At 44.3% G+C, this 15,122-nt stretch overlaps 1 protein-coding gene across 1 annotated transcript in view; it reads left to right on the top strand.

The window, feature by feature from the left end:
* MUC13 (mucin 13, cell surface associated) overlaps positions 1–11,854 on the top strand; it is a 30,003-nt gene extending 18,149 nt beyond the window's left edge. The window contains exons 6-11 of the mRNA XM_067738648.1: positions 3,406–3,531; positions 3,872–3,992; positions 4,651–4,688; positions 6,293–6,377; positions 8,785–8,986; positions 10,567–11,854. Coding sequence (XP_067594749.1) covers positions 3,406–3,531; positions 3,872–3,992; positions 4,651–4,688; positions 6,293–6,377; positions 8,785–8,986 — 572 coding nt within the window. The 3' untranslated portion in view covers positions 10,567–11,854. The remainder of the gene's footprint in view (positions 1–3,405; positions 3,532–3,871; positions 3,993–4,650; positions 4,689–6,292; positions 6,378–8,784; positions 8,987–10,566) is intronic.
* Positions 11,855–15,122: the final 3,268 nt, after the last annotated feature.

A 15,122-nucleotide genomic window follows, 5' to 3' on the forward strand; every position in this document is an offset into this window, starting at 1 on the left:
AGAAAGGAGAAACAAGAGGGCTGTATACCAAGTTTTAGCTTTCCGAATGCTATAGAAAGTTTTATCTATACTGTTTCCCCTTTAGGCCGACACAACCCCCCCCACAGGACAGCTGTTAACAATTCATTTTTACTGTGTTACAAACACCCCAAATCTTAGTGGCCTGAACAACAACCATTTATTTATTATAACGCTATAATTCTGTGGGTCAGAATTTGGGCTGGGCTTACCTGGGCAGTTCTGCTCGTCTAGGCGGGGCTCGGCTGATCTCTGCTTGGCTCACTTAAGCATCGGCCATTAGCTGCCGGGTAGATCAGCTGAGGGCTGACTGATCTAAGATGGCTCAGCTGGACAGTTTGTCTCTGCTCCACATGATCTCCCTTCCTCCAGCAGGTTAGTCCAAAAGGGTTTCAAGAGCAGCAAGAGGGCACATTTCAGTACACAGGTGCTTCTCACTCTCTGCTAATGTTATATTTACAACTGTCCTGACGGCCAAAGCAATTCACATGACAAAGCACAGTGGGGCAGGCCCTACGAAGGGGCATGGACACAGGAAGGCAGGAATAAACTGGCACTATTACTTCAATCACCACAGCAGTCATCAGGAGTTCCTCATCTCAGAGGTGTCCAAGGCCAGCCCTGGGGGCAGCTCTGTGCAACTGGTTCTCAGTCCTGGTTGCCAAACCCAAAGGCCTCTGTTGAGACACAACTTATCTGACTTTTCTGTAACATTTGATACTAGTATCCTCCCATTCCTGAAGTCCTCTTCTCTCTGAACCTCCACTCACCATTCTCCTGATCCCATTCTGCCTTCCTCATCTTTCATTTTGATCCTTCTGCGACTCCTTCTTTAGTCTCTTAAATTTTTGCTTTTTGCTTATTGTAACCTCCATGCCCTAGTTTGCAAAACTTATTTCTCTTTTTGAAAATATAATCAAATTCTGTTCATTTATAGTTTTCTAGCACCTTCTCTCTTTTTCGAGATTTCACAGATGATCACTGTTCTCTCAGGACCTGGAATGTAAATGCTCTGGAATAAAACACTTAAAATTCTATTAGAAAAGATGGGGGTTCCCCTGCACTGTACCCGCTCCATGGGTCCCTTTAGCAATGTCCGTTCAACTCTTTTCCATCCAAGTATTATTTCCTGGCAAGACTGGAGAAAAATTGTTCTGAAGCCATTCTGTTTTTCTCATGTCATTCATCAACATTACACCAACCAGGCCTGGCCTTTCCATGAGCGCCTGTAACATGGAAAACATATACACCCTTTCATTCATTTGCCCATTTTTTATTTTTAACCCTTTGCTCTTTGTTGTTGGATTTTTGTTGCTGTTGTTGTTTTGGGTTTTGTTTGTGGCAAGCCTGAGCTCATTTGGGACTCTAGACTGTCTCTGTCACACTTTTAATATTCCATCTTTGGTTATGGGATCTTCTTTTTATATTTTGTCTCTCATCTGAGAGCGTCCTTTGCAAACCATGCCAGTTTCTTATATTACCTGGCCCTCTCCCTTTTTTTTTTTTTTTTACAGCTTGTTGGGATCATTTGCAGCTGCACAGTTAGAATTACATTTTCAGAGCTTCTTACTTTCCTGAACTGTTTTCATCTTCCAGAGTCTCATGCCATGGAACTGCACCTTATCCTTTTTGAACATTTCAATATTTACTCTCTCAGTCATACTTCTCTTTCTGGCTGTCACCTGGTCCTTGTCTTCCAAGGGAGTCATCACTTCTACCTGCGAATAAATTTCTCCTCAGGGTCAGAATTTGGTCCACAGTAGCAATTCATGCCGTCAGAACCTCTACCTCCAGAAGATGAAACTGTCAGCAAGGCAAGACAAAAACCTTATCATATGCTCTGCTTTGGGCTGAATGAGACTTCTAGCAAGTGTGAGGAAGTTGAGGATCCCCATCAGCATGGGGACTGACCACTCCAAGTGGTTGTCAGATGAAAATAACCAGTGCATTCTTCAAAATAAAGTTGGGGACCCTTGCAATTCTCTCATTTGGTTCTACTTAGTAACTGCCTTGGTTCTGAGCCCTGGAAGACTTGAAACCATCTGGTCTCAGGGCTGAGAATTGCTCTTTTTTTGGACAACTCTTCTCAGCATCTCTCCACTCTGAGACCAGGCATGTGCTCTTAGGTACATTAACAGATTACCAAATGATGCCAGCTAGAGACGGCCACAGGAGCATGAGCCGCCCAGCACATGGAAGGGAGAGCTCAGAACTTTTAGAGAAAAACACTTTTTCCTGCTCTCTTGCTTCTGCTGCAAAGACAGATTCTCTTTTCTGTGTCAAAAGTTGTAGAATCTCTTTCTCTGGTTTTTATTTAGAGGCATTTTCAAATGGCAGGTAATGAAGGAAGGTTAGTTACAGGTTTGGGATGTTTAGAAGAGAGTAACCACATATCTGTTCTACCTGCTCCTATTCTCTCCCCCTAATCTATTCTCAGATTCATCTTTTTGTCCCTAATGTCTTCCAATCTGCTTCTAGACTAACATTCTTAAAAGATGGCTTTCTTATGCCATGCTTCTGTTCAGAATCTATCAATGGATTCTCAGGCTTGTAGGATAAAAGTCAGTGTCCGTAACCTGACATTGAAACCCTGCTATACCCATGAGTGAACAAAAGAACGATTACTTGCTGAGTATCTTATAGTGGACAATTGCATTTACATTAGTTCATTCAGTTCTCACAACAATCATGTGAAACAAGAATCATTAGCCCATTTCATAGATGGAGGGAACTTGGACCCACCACGCATTAAACATTTGAACAAAAAGCCCACGGCCAATCAACGGTAGAGCCAAGAGTTCTCACTTTTGTTCCTCCTCACCACACTGCCTCTCCCCTGCCCACGTACAACTCCATCACTCCTGGACAAGAATACTTTACTTCTTTTCATGCCTTGTTTACTCCACTTAGACCTTGCCTCTCCTTTGACTGTTCAAGTCTTCCCTATCTTTCAAGACTTAGCCTGATTTCCACGATGTTACCTTTAGCTACCTGAGCCCCTGAATTCCCACTGTACTTAAAGTCTGTATTACAAGTTGCTGGATGCGATTCTCTAAGGGTATAAACAGGTAACTCTCCAAAGATGGGGTCCAAAACTTATGCAGCTATTGTGTCCCTTGTGGAACCTAGCAAAGAGGTAGGTGCAAAAGAGACTTGGAACATCATTGCCTTGCACTGGATTGAATTAATTTTAATTGAATAATATAAGGAAATAGTTATAGAAGAGATCCCCTGGGGAGTTGAATTTCAGAATCTCAGATTTTCATTGGTTGAATCCCAAAATGTGTTAAAAGGCAACAATAACGACAGTGGAATGGGGTGCTTTCACAGGTTACCTTATCCATATTGTCTTGCTAAATATGTCTTTGAATTATTTGTGCCTCTTAGAGCAAGAGCGGTGTGATTATTATGGTTGTGAGAAAGAGAATGGGCAAGATGACTGCACCAGTGGTTTACTATGTCAGTGCAAACCGGGGCTGCTGAGACCGAACCCACAGATCCCCCTGTGTGTTGGTAAGTATTCCACCTGCTTCTAAATGTTCTTCGTGCCTCCTCCACTCTCTCCTTTTGCATTTGCAAAGTACACACTTTCCTGCTCAAGTTTCCATGTGCATTTCAGAGTCTGAGGGATGTGAATTTTGGCTTTAGTCCTGTGGGCCTGGATAGGGCCTTGGCTGAGAGCTGGTGAGGAGGCCCACATGCCGCTTCACAGGGCGCACGTCAAGTGCAGAGCCACTGAGCACCGCGTTTTACCCAGAAAAAGCAACGTGAAAAAATTGTATTCTGTGATGTGTCACTTTGGTGTTGAAGGGGTTGTTTCTGAAAATTACCCAGAAATCACTCTCTTTTGAAGCTTTGTGTCCTGATGACTGCAACACACAGAACAATAAGCAATGCCTAGTGAAGGACAGCAGGAACTCTACCTGCGTGTGCCTGCCAGACTACAAGGAAGATGATCATGGGATCTGTCAACCGTAAGAGAAATCCCTCCTTCTTCATCTTGTCATAGCTGAAACTAGGCAAAAAGGATAGAGCTTGTCACATATGTATGAGTTTAGGGTCTGGAAGTTGGTTCGCTGGCATAAGTTGGTAGGTACAGAGCATCACCATCACCACCACCATCATCATCATCAGTTTTTGAACATTCTCCGTGTGCTGGGAACCACAGCAGGTAATGCTTCTCATACAGCAACAGTCAGGAATGTATTTATTCCCCATTCTCAGGTGAGGAAACTGAAGCTCGGAGAATATAAATGGCACATCCCCACTCACAGGGCAGCAAATAAATGGCCGAGCCAGGTGGTCTCGCAGCCCGAGTGGGCCCCACTAAGCTCCATGCCTCTGGGACTCGGCTTCACCCAAACTGCTGAATCCTCCTGGCGCTCAGAAGATGGAGCGTTCAGTTGGTAGCAAACGGAACCACACGGGCTTGTGTACCCCCTCGACCTTCCAGAGTGCCGTGAAAGACACTCACCTGGAAGAATGGGAGCGTAAGGAAGAAAAGAGAAAGAGGAGACGGAACGGGGAGGAGAGAATGAAAGAAAGGTGCAAGGAAGACGTGGAGGTGGGGTGGGAACTCTGACCTGCTCCCACAAGGCTCCTTACCATGGTCTCCTACTCCTTGTATTTTAGGTGTGCGTTTGGCTACAGCGGAGTTGATTGTGAAGACCGTGAGTAGAAGAGTCTTGCTTTGTTAATAAGCTTCTAAGAAACAGACATTGACCGCATTCAAAATTCTGTTCAGTTCCCCAAAGTCTCTGGCTTGTTTCATAAAGAGAGAGAAAAATCTACCTGGAGTTTGTCTTCTGGGTCAGGCCACTCCATGCTCACCCTTAGGTTGTGGGCAGAGCCTCTCTGTTATGGGAAATAATAGAACTCAGCCCAAGAGGTGGGCTGATGTCTCTGCACTTGTCCCAGGCCAAAGAAGTTTGTCCCAACATTATATTCATTTCCTACATTAGATTAAATATGCATCGTCTGCTACTAAAAAGGATAAAGACCAGTATATTCCAAAACTGTTTATGTTCACAGTAGAGCAGAACTAGAAACCAGATATTCAAATACTCAAATCATCTTTTGGTCTCAGAGCTATTTACTAATTTGGGATGTGTTGTCATAAATTCAGTTGCCTGGTTCCCTCCCAGGCCCTACCCCCACCAGATTGGGACAATACTAACTGTATATTTTAAGTGATTTCATATTTTACATTTTATATAATGAACTAAAAGATCAATGATCCAAGATGAAGGGAATATTCCTGTTAGCCTCCCAGCCAGCCACAAAGTTAGTGATAAGAAATGCTTTTAATTTCTACTGTATTTTGTTGTGAGGCTGGGTTTGCTAAGTCATTTCTTTCTTCTGGGCTTTCAGTGTCTACACCTATAAAATGACAAGTGCGGATCAGATGACCTTTGAGGTTTTTTCCAGACTTAATGGTCCCTGGCATCCTGGTTAGAGGTGGCATATATGGCAGTCACGTAGCAGAAAGGATCAAAGGGATCTAGAGCAGCAATGTCCAATAGAAACGTAACACGAGCTTCAGATTTAATTTCAGATTTTAAAAGCTCTGAGTAAATTTTAAGAAGTAAAGAGGAATAGGTGAAGTTGATTTTAGTAACATTTTATTTCACTCAATATATAGAAAATAATATTTCAATGGGCAATCAGTACAAGGATGATTAATGAGATATTTTACATTTTTTTCATACTATGTGTTTGAAATCTGCTGTGTATGTTAAAATTACACTTACCTGCCACCCCACAGCTGTATTTCAAGAGCACCAAACAAGCAGACCCAGAGGAGAATGGGTGGTAATGAACCTCCAGTCTCTTCCCTCATCAATTCCATCAAGCTCCTCTGTTAGTGACAAATTTAACTCCAACCCAGTTCCCCTAGTTTATCAGCAAAGTCCGTTCTGGCAGGCAGGCAGGCAAACCAGCAGAGGTAAGGAGGTAGTGTGGACCTCCGATGAGATCTCACCCCCCGACAAAGCCCAGGAAGGTCCTGCCACCATGGCCTCCTCTGTGCTTATGGACTTCTTTTATCTGGCAAGGTTGCCTCTTTTGATTGGGTTCTGAAGACACAGTTGGGGGTGGGCAGAGAGAGGGCTAAAGGAGGTGAGCCCCCCACCCATCCTGGTCCTGGAAGAGGGTCAGAAAGCAGAGCCCAATTGTCCTCTTGGCCAGGAACCACTGGGAACACACGTACCTGTGCAGTAGACAGTGGGAGTCTGCTTGGGGGAAGCCGTTCCTACTCTTCTCCTTTCCCTTTCAGCATTTCAGCTGATCCTCACGATCGTGGGCACCATTGCTGGCATCCTCATTCTCGGCTTGGTGATCGCATTCATCATCTCAGCGAGGTATGGGATGAAGTGTCCCTTTCCTGGGACACAGTGCCACCTGCATTACACTCTGGTTTCCAAACACGCCCAGCCTTTCCCGGGCAAGAGAAGAAAAGTAAGGCGAGGCCTCTCTAATACCATTGCCCTTTTTGTCTTACCTGAATTTTCTTCTGATTCTATAAGCTACCCATGATCACTGAAGAAAATAGAAAATGTGGAAAGGAGCAGACTAAAAAGTCACCCACACAACCCACCACCCTGAAGCAACCAACATTTTGGCCTACATCCTTCCAGGTTTTTTGCTACTTTTTAAAATGATGTTATATATGTAATTTAGTATCTTTTGTGCTTTAAAATTTTTTTTGTGGAGGTTTGTTTTTGCTTAATACTATAAAGTGACGTAGCAACCGTTTTCTGATGTCATTAAAAACTCTTTTGGGAGTTCAGGGGGTTTTTTTTTGTTTTTGTTTTTTTGTTTTTTTTGTGGTATGTGGGCCTCTCACTGTTGTGGCCTCTCCCGTTGCGGAGCACAGGCTCCGGATGCGCAGGCTCAGCGGCCATGGCTCACGGGCCCAGCCGCTCCGCGGCATGTGGGATCTTCCCGGACCAGGGCACGAACCCGTGTCCCCTGCATCGGCAGGCGGAACCCCAACCCCTGCGCCACCAGGGAAGCCCCAGGGGTTTTTTTTTGAGCACAAGCCACCCATGTGCTTGGCCCTGCAATAAACCTTTATCTGCTCAAAAACAAAACAAAACAAAACACTCTTTTGTTAGCAGTATTTAACTCCATTGATGTTGTCAAATATGATTTTCATTAAGTCACTCCCTTGCCCAGGACCTCGCTGCAAATAGCCTAACGTCCACCTTAACTGAGTCCCCTGGGTTTTAAGTAGAAACATTACCTCTGCATGGCCTTTTCTCAGCTTGTGCCTTAAATGCCCTTCTTAAAAACTTAAGTAGGGTCCATTCATTTATTCTACAAACATTTAGATAAAGTTCCCTCCATTAATAGAGACGGAATACTATCATCTATTCCATTCTAAATGTGCCAAGTGAGGAGCTACTCTGATTTTTTAAAAAAAGCTACTTTTTGAAAATTACCTTTAGCTAATACCTTATATTTTGGCAAAATAGGTTTTTTTGCACTGTAATGCGAGAGGATAGAGTTTACATTACTAAAATATTTTGTTTCTTTTTTTTTCTTCTTTTACTCCATTATGATATTAACTCTTCCCCAGAGACTTGATTATAAGGATGCCAAGCTGGGAACTGAGAACACGACTTTCCCTTTTCCAGGGGTGGGAGTGTGGGGGACAGGACATTCGACTCTGGAGCAAGGCTGCTTCCTCCACAGTGGACCGGCTCACTGCCCCAGTCTCCAGGGTCCTCAGGGACTGTGATAGAGCTTGTGCCCCTTGAGAGCCTCGGTTCTCGGTTCCCCTTCCTGCTGCAGAGCCCCGTTTGCTCTTTGCTCAGCCACAGATGGATGACTCTTGGGAGCTCTCCAAGAATTATACTTTCTTGCCCATTCCAAAGGGAAGGAAGCCTTTTGTCAGTTACCTTAGATGGGAGTGCTGTCACAGGGCAGGAACTCCGTGGCGGGCTGGGCTGACCATCAGGGTCACCAGGTGAGTGGGTCTTCCTTTCTGATGTTCCAGTGTCTGAGAGTCACCCCAGGACTGCCCTGTGGCCATGATGGATGCCTCTGGCCCCACTACCCATATTCTAACAGGGCAGGACTGTTGCTGCAGGCCAGAAGGAGAGAAGGGTCATGATCAGAGTTAATTGGGGGACAGGTGCCTCCCTCACCTGCAGGTCCATCCACTTGGCTTTGAATGCCTACACTTGAGGTCCTTGAGGGCCCACAGAACAACGTGGGAAACTCCTATTTCTCCTTAAGACCTTTATGCCTTGAACTCATTTTGTTCACGGAGGTGCTTCTGTAGACATTGACTTTGCCTGAATGAAAAATTGTACCACAAATCATCGTTTTCTTTGACTTTTATTACCATTTCCATAAATAATTCAAAAGCACACTGAAAAATACTAACATTATTAGCAAAATGTAAATGGGACTGGAAGAATTAGATGGTAACGTTGGATCAGGGTTAACGTTCTGGTTTTGATGGTTACATGGAGCTTATGAGGAGACTTAGGGAATCTACACTGAATGAAGTAATGACGTATTACCAGTAATGGACATCAGGTCTGCAGCTTATTCTTAAATGGTTCAGAAATGTTGACAGTCGGGGAATCTGGGTGATAGATGTATGGGAGCTCTGTGTAATTTTTCTTGTTTTTGGTAACTTACATGTAAATTTGAAATTATTTCAAAAATTCAAAACATTTTGAAGAAAAAATATTAACTTTTGCTTCAAGGAACTTGCTGCCGTTGTCAGACCCTAATTCTTGTTACTGATTACAGTTCAAAGAACAAAAGGAGGAATGTGGAAGAACAGAACTTGATTGAGGACAATTTTCAAAATCTGCAACTGCGGAATACCGGCTTTAGCAATCTAGGAGCAGACGGGAGGATCTTCCCTAAGATCAACGTGAACCTGCCCAGAGAGAGTGAGCCACAGAATCCCTACGTAGTCCCGGGCGGTATACCCCGCGCACACTATTAGGTGAGTCTTTGCATGCTTTCTGTTTGCCTTTGCAGAGTGAAATGCCCCAGGGCCGACTTGGGACCTGGCTGTTGTATCATCAGCAGCCCTGGCTGCCCAGTAGACTTTTTTTTTAATCGAAAGCTATTGAAAGTAACCACCACTTGGTCCCTAACACTGACCATCTATGTGACTAGACACACCACTTAATTTATCTGTTCATCTATTTCCTCAGCTCTAAAAAAGGAATCTTAATTCACATGCCCTTAAGGTCTCCTTAAATGATATGTTTCTTGGGATACAACTCCAGTGGTTGTGATGACAATTCCCAGACTGCTGAAGGGCCTAGGACCTAGGGCAGGCCTGGGGAGGACTGTTGGATGTAAACATGGTTCTGTTTACATGGATCCTTTCCAGCCAGCCCACATGAAGGCAGATCTCTCCTTTCCTCCCCGCCCCACCCCAGACCACAAGGCCACCCGATCAATTTCTAAAGCGACAAGGCAAGTGAGGCTGATAATATTTTCTTTCCCTTGGGAGGACTTTCAAGGCAAGTAGCTTGTCCTTGTTAGATTTGTTTTGGAGAATCGTAGCTGGCATTGCTCAGTGTGACCAAATGAAATACTGAAAGGAGAAAGCCTGTCAGAGAGGACTCCCTTGGGGAGGAGTGACAAGACAGAAGGCAGAGGAAAAGTGGCCAGAGAAGAGAGAGGGGGAAGAAGAGAGGAAAGGAGAGAAATGACTTGTTTAAAAGAGGAAGAGTGGGGAGAAAGGGAAAGAAGGAAGGGTGAGGTATCCCCAGGACAGAAGAAAAATAAAGAGGCTGAAAGAGAGGGGGGACCCGGGAGGGTGGTAGAGGGGCCGGGGAAGGGGAGCACAGTATCCCCACTCCCCGTGTGTGAGCGTTGCTTCTGCAGGCGGCCCAGGTGAGCGGGTCATCCTTTGAGGATCTTAACGCACTTTGAATATTCTGGGAAAATCTGACTTATTTTTAGTTTGAAATCCCACGGTTGATTTTACGTATCAGCTTTCCTTCAGTCATGGAATCTAAGTGTTCCATGCGTGCACGAAGGGATGACTTGCACAAATGCGCCGTGTGGGGTCGGACACAGGGTCTAGCCAGCAAGAGCCGAGATGGACCTCTCTTTGGTCCTACCTGAGGTGAACCTTAACCATGGAACTGATTTCAAACCTCCCTTTCCCCACAGTGGAGCCCTTACTTCAAGTATAACCTCTGAAGAAAGCCCTTTAGTGGCTGAGCAGGCATGGGATTTAGAATCAGACAGACCTGGGTTCACAGCCTGGCCCTTCCTGCTACGAGCTGTGTGATCTCAGACAAGTTATTTGACTTCTCTGGGTTTGTTTTCTCATCTGTGAAATGGTTAAAATGAAGCCTACCTCAGAGGGTAAATATCAAATAAGCCAAAATGCATAAAGAACACAGCACGATGGGTTCTAATTTGAATAATAGTATTCAAATTGTATTAATTACAATAATGTTAATCATTTATGAATCTAAATTTTCTCATATGTTTCTGTTGGAATACTTCTTTTCTAAGAGTTTTTTCCCCCTCTCTTTCTCTCTCTCTCGTTTTGTCTAGAACGGTAAAAATTTGGAACCATCCATGGCCCCTCAACCCAACGTATGAGCTTTTATTTTGACTGTTTCAAAGACTGATGGAGAAGGGAGCAGCCATGAAGGTCTGGCCTTTGGTATTTCTCTTCCATCCAGCCTCTCTGAATGGAAGTTGTGACTGTTTGCAATGAATACAGCTTGTTTGCTAACTAAGTACCTATGAAATTAAATGCACATAGATGCTATTAGTAAGCATCTATACTTAAGATAGTTGATTTGCTCCGATCAGTACAATAGTTAGGTTTTTTTTTTTCCTGGCTGTGCAACAGTAATCATTCTATCTATCTAGAGGGAAGCTCCCCAGGATTTTTCACTCCTGAAAGAGTCTAGAAGAGTGTTGCTTTGAGTTGATACCCTGTAGATAAGTGACGTATTCTGGGAGACTCTTACACATCAGCTGTGGAGGTCCCAGGAGATGGGAGGACATACCATCCTTGAAGATGCTGAGGTTCATTCTCTGGCAAGTTAAAACAGGGAAGCTCCTTCTTTTCCTCAAATGTAGGGATTTCATTACCCTTGAACTGCCAGGAACTTGTGACCTGTGTTCAAATCAAGAGGACAGATAAAAAGAGACAGGTCTCTTAGCTTTTTGGGAGCAGTTACTGGCAATCCAGGGCCTTCTTAATGTCAACTAGAAGGCCTGAACTAGAAATGTCCTCTGCAGGGGTACGTTCTAGAGGGTTTGAAATGCCGGTGGGTAGGGGAGTCAGTGGGGAAAAATGTGACCAGGAGAAGGAGGAACAGAGGTAGAAGGAAGCTGGGCTGGAGGCTGAGTAAGGGAGAAGGTACCCAGGGCCCACCTTCATCCTCAGATTCCCCTCCTCAATGAGCAAATGGGCATTTCCTCTAATTCGTGCCCTACCCAAGATTTAGAACCTAGGAGAGGATGTGAAGACAGAGCCCCCAGAGCAAGAGCTTGAAGTCACTTTGAAATTGTAGACATTCTGACTGGCTCCTGGTGAGAGAGGGAGCTTGGGCTCTGGATCCAAACGTTCAGCCTCGTGATACAGACTCCAGAGGTATTCCACCAAAGCCTCAGCCTTCCCTGGGGACAGAGCCTTAGCCGTGGTCACGAACACACACACACAGCTAAGAATGGGGACAGCCACCTCCAGCACAGGCTTTCTTTAATGTTAGTAGTATCCTTGTTTATGTCTAATGTCTGGTCTCTTTGCAAGTTATTTTTATTTGTTGTTATTATTTGTTCTTGACTGTTAACTATAAGCAGTAACAAATAAAGTGTCTTTAATAGATGGTCCTCCCTTGTGTTTGGGACTTTGGGTGATGCACATAGCAGTTAAGTTTCACTTTCAATAGCAAACATGACACATGGTAAACCGAATTGATTAACATCTGCTCATTAGGGGCTGCTGGATCACCCAAGGTAATTTTTTTTTGTCATGGAATAGACATTTTTGGCTGCTTCCTCAGGCGTATCCCACAACTCTTCCATTTTGAAGCAACCAAGCATTTTGGGTGGGATTGATCCGACCCCTAGCTCCAAATGTAGGCCTTGGTTGGCCCAAGCCAATCAGTGGAATCCCATGCCGGCTTGCCAGTGATTGACTTAGCAAGCACATGGCACAAGTGGATATGATTAGAATAAATCTCAGATGTTGGTAGGAGGCTTGGAGGAGGAGAAACTCGTCGTTCTGGAGAGCGGGGTTGAGGAGGTGAGGCCTCGAACTGCTTCAGTTTTGCTGAGCTGACACATAGAGGAGGGCAAAGCTGAGAGAACCATGGAAGAATGGAGCTGGTGCTCTGATCAGACCATCCCTGAAGGCTCTGGACTTTACCGTTAGGACAGTTTGAGTAGTTGCTTCTGTTTTTGCAGGTGGAAGCATCCTCACTGATACAGCTTGTGATTACTCTTGTGTTCTCAAGGCTAGCTGGTGAACATAATAAAAGAAACTCGTATGACCTATTAATGCCCACAGTAAAAATATTAGTCAGCAATCAATAGGTTAACAGAATTAATGAAGACATAACTTAAAATTGGCTGACCACTGTAACTTGACATCACAGTCTCTAGTTCTGACCTGCATGTTACCTCCTTTACATTTGAAGATGATTCTGGATTTAGTGCTAAAAGTAGGCTATTTGAACCTCTTTTCTTTCTTTTTTTTTAAAATTTTTTTTATTTATTTATTTATTTGGTTGCACCGGGTCTTAGTTGCAGCAGGTGGGCTCCTTAGTTGCGGCTCACTGGCTCCTTAGTTGTGGCATGCAAAGTTTTAGTTGCAGCATGCCTGTGGGATCTAGTTCCCTGACCAGGGATCGAACCCGGGCCCCCTGCACTGGGAGCGCAGTGTCTTATCCACTGCGCCTCCAGGGAAGTCCCTGAACCTCTTTTCTAAAGAGTCCCACCTCTCTCGTGGCCCTCTGCACTACACCATGTCAGTTTCCATCACTGCTCAAAGGTCCTGGGCCATACAGAACTCTGGGCTTCATGGACCAGAGTACATCCATTCTTGGGTGAATTTCATTGCTATTGTTTGAATAAAAATAATGCTCCAAATATGTATATGTGTAATATTTATGAAAATGGCTTTTGTCTCCAAAGTTGCTTTTGATCTTACATAATAGAACGTCTAATTCATTTGTTTCCGCTCACTGGGACCTTTGCAAAGGTTTTCTAACTGACTGCCCTGCAACCTCACAGGCCTGTCAGAATGAACTTTCTAAGATGTGAATCTGATCATGATATTCCCTTGCTTAAGGCTTTCAGGGGTTCTCCACTGAGAGAATCAAGCTCAGAGATTCAAGCCAGACTCTTTGTGGCTCAAGTGCTCCAGAGTTGCCTCTCCTCCCCCGTCCCCACTCCCACTACCCCCGCAGTGCTCTAACACTTGCATACCTGCTGTTCCCTAAACATGCCACCTCCTCCTACAGCCATTTTTTTGGAATTTATTTTATTTTTTTTATACAGCAGGTTCTTATTAGTTATCTATTTTATACTACCTCCATTTTTTTGCCTGTGCTGTGCCCTGCACTTGAAATGCCCCTTTCCTTCAACTGCCTAATAAACACCTCCAACTGTCTAGATCAGCTAAAACACCATCTCTTCTGACTTTCAAATCCTCCCCTTCTCCACACAGCCCTCTCAAGCAGAAGTATCGCCTCTCTCGTGTCAGCTGGGTCCTGGAACTCATTTCCCTGGTAAAGAGGTCCTGCATGGTAAGTCTGTGTTTCCTTCTCACCCAGCACAATGCCTGGCATAGAATATTAAATAGTTATGAAACAGTATAAAGCAGGACTCTTCCAGCTCAATCTTGAAGGGTGTGTTCATTATCTTGATGGTGGTGAAGGTTACCACGGTTATAGCAAAACTTAAATTACAAACTTTACATATGTACAGTTTATTGTATATATACCTCAATTGAGCTGTTTTTTTTTTTAAAGTGGAGTGTGGACACTCCTGCGGGAGCCTCTCTGACCTTGAGGGAGGCATCCTCTAATCACTGCCCTCAGACAGCACAGGAGCACATACATGTCATTCTGCTGATCTCTGCTTCAGCCTGAAGGCTCTCTGAGGTCAACGCTGGGTAAAACCAGCTGGGGATGGACCATTGCCCCGACAGCAGAAGGTCTCGGCTGTACACTGGAGTCACTTGAGAAGATTTAAAAATCACTGATGCCTGGGTCCCATCCCAGAGCGCTTCGTTGGTCTAGAGCATCCGGCTGGGTTAAGCTCCTCAAGTGATTCGAATGCGCGGGGGAGTTTGAGAATCACTACTTTCAACCAGCGGCTTGGCTCCTTGAGGTCAAGCCCCAGATCACATCATTTCCCATTCCTTCCCCAGAGATTCTAGAAACCAGGAATCTATTATGCATAAGAAGCTTCAGTGGTCTCTGAGCTTCCTTATGGAGGAGGAGGTCAATCGTCCAGGTGGCATCAACACCAAAACAGCTTGAAACTTAAATCTTTGGGGCAATTTTACCCCTGAACTACCCACCACCCTCTTCCTTCTTCCTAGCCGCTGGGCAAATTCTGCAGCCAGTAGGTGGTGCTGTCTCCTATGGCTTGCAAAAACCCAACTTCCAGTGGGACAGTTGTTTTAAAAGCCTGGTTGGAAATCATTCACTTTTAATGCAACAATTCTAAATAATTCCACCTTGACTTTTTCTCGGTCTCTTCATTCCTTGCTCTTGTGCCAGGGAAACATGAATGTTATCAGTTCACTCTTGTTGCACATTTGCATAATTTTTACTGGATCATTAGAATCATACATTGTTTCTTTCCAGTGGCCCTAGAATAACTTAAGAATTGAAGTAATGTTAATGTCATCTTAATGATGCATAAAATTTGGTACAATTATTCAGATAATCAATGTTTTATTTAATGGCTTTCCAAAATAAAAAAGAAGATAAATCAATTTGCATTGAAAAATTCATCATTTTAAGTTTAAAAAAAATGCCACCAGTGGGAGATTTCTAAGATCATCAGCTTTTATGAGGTGATCAAGGTCTGGCTGGATGTTTTAGAGAATGAGGTTGGGAAGAGCCCTGGGGCACAGTATG

The sequence above is a fragment of the Pseudorca crassidens genome, chromosome 5, assembly GCF_039906515.1.
Source record: "Pseudorca crassidens isolate mPseCra1 chromosome 5, mPseCra1.hap1, whole genome shotgun sequence".
Classification (NCBI taxonomy): Eukaryota; Metazoa; Chordata; class Mammalia; order Artiodactyla; family Delphinidae; genus Pseudorca; species Pseudorca crassidens.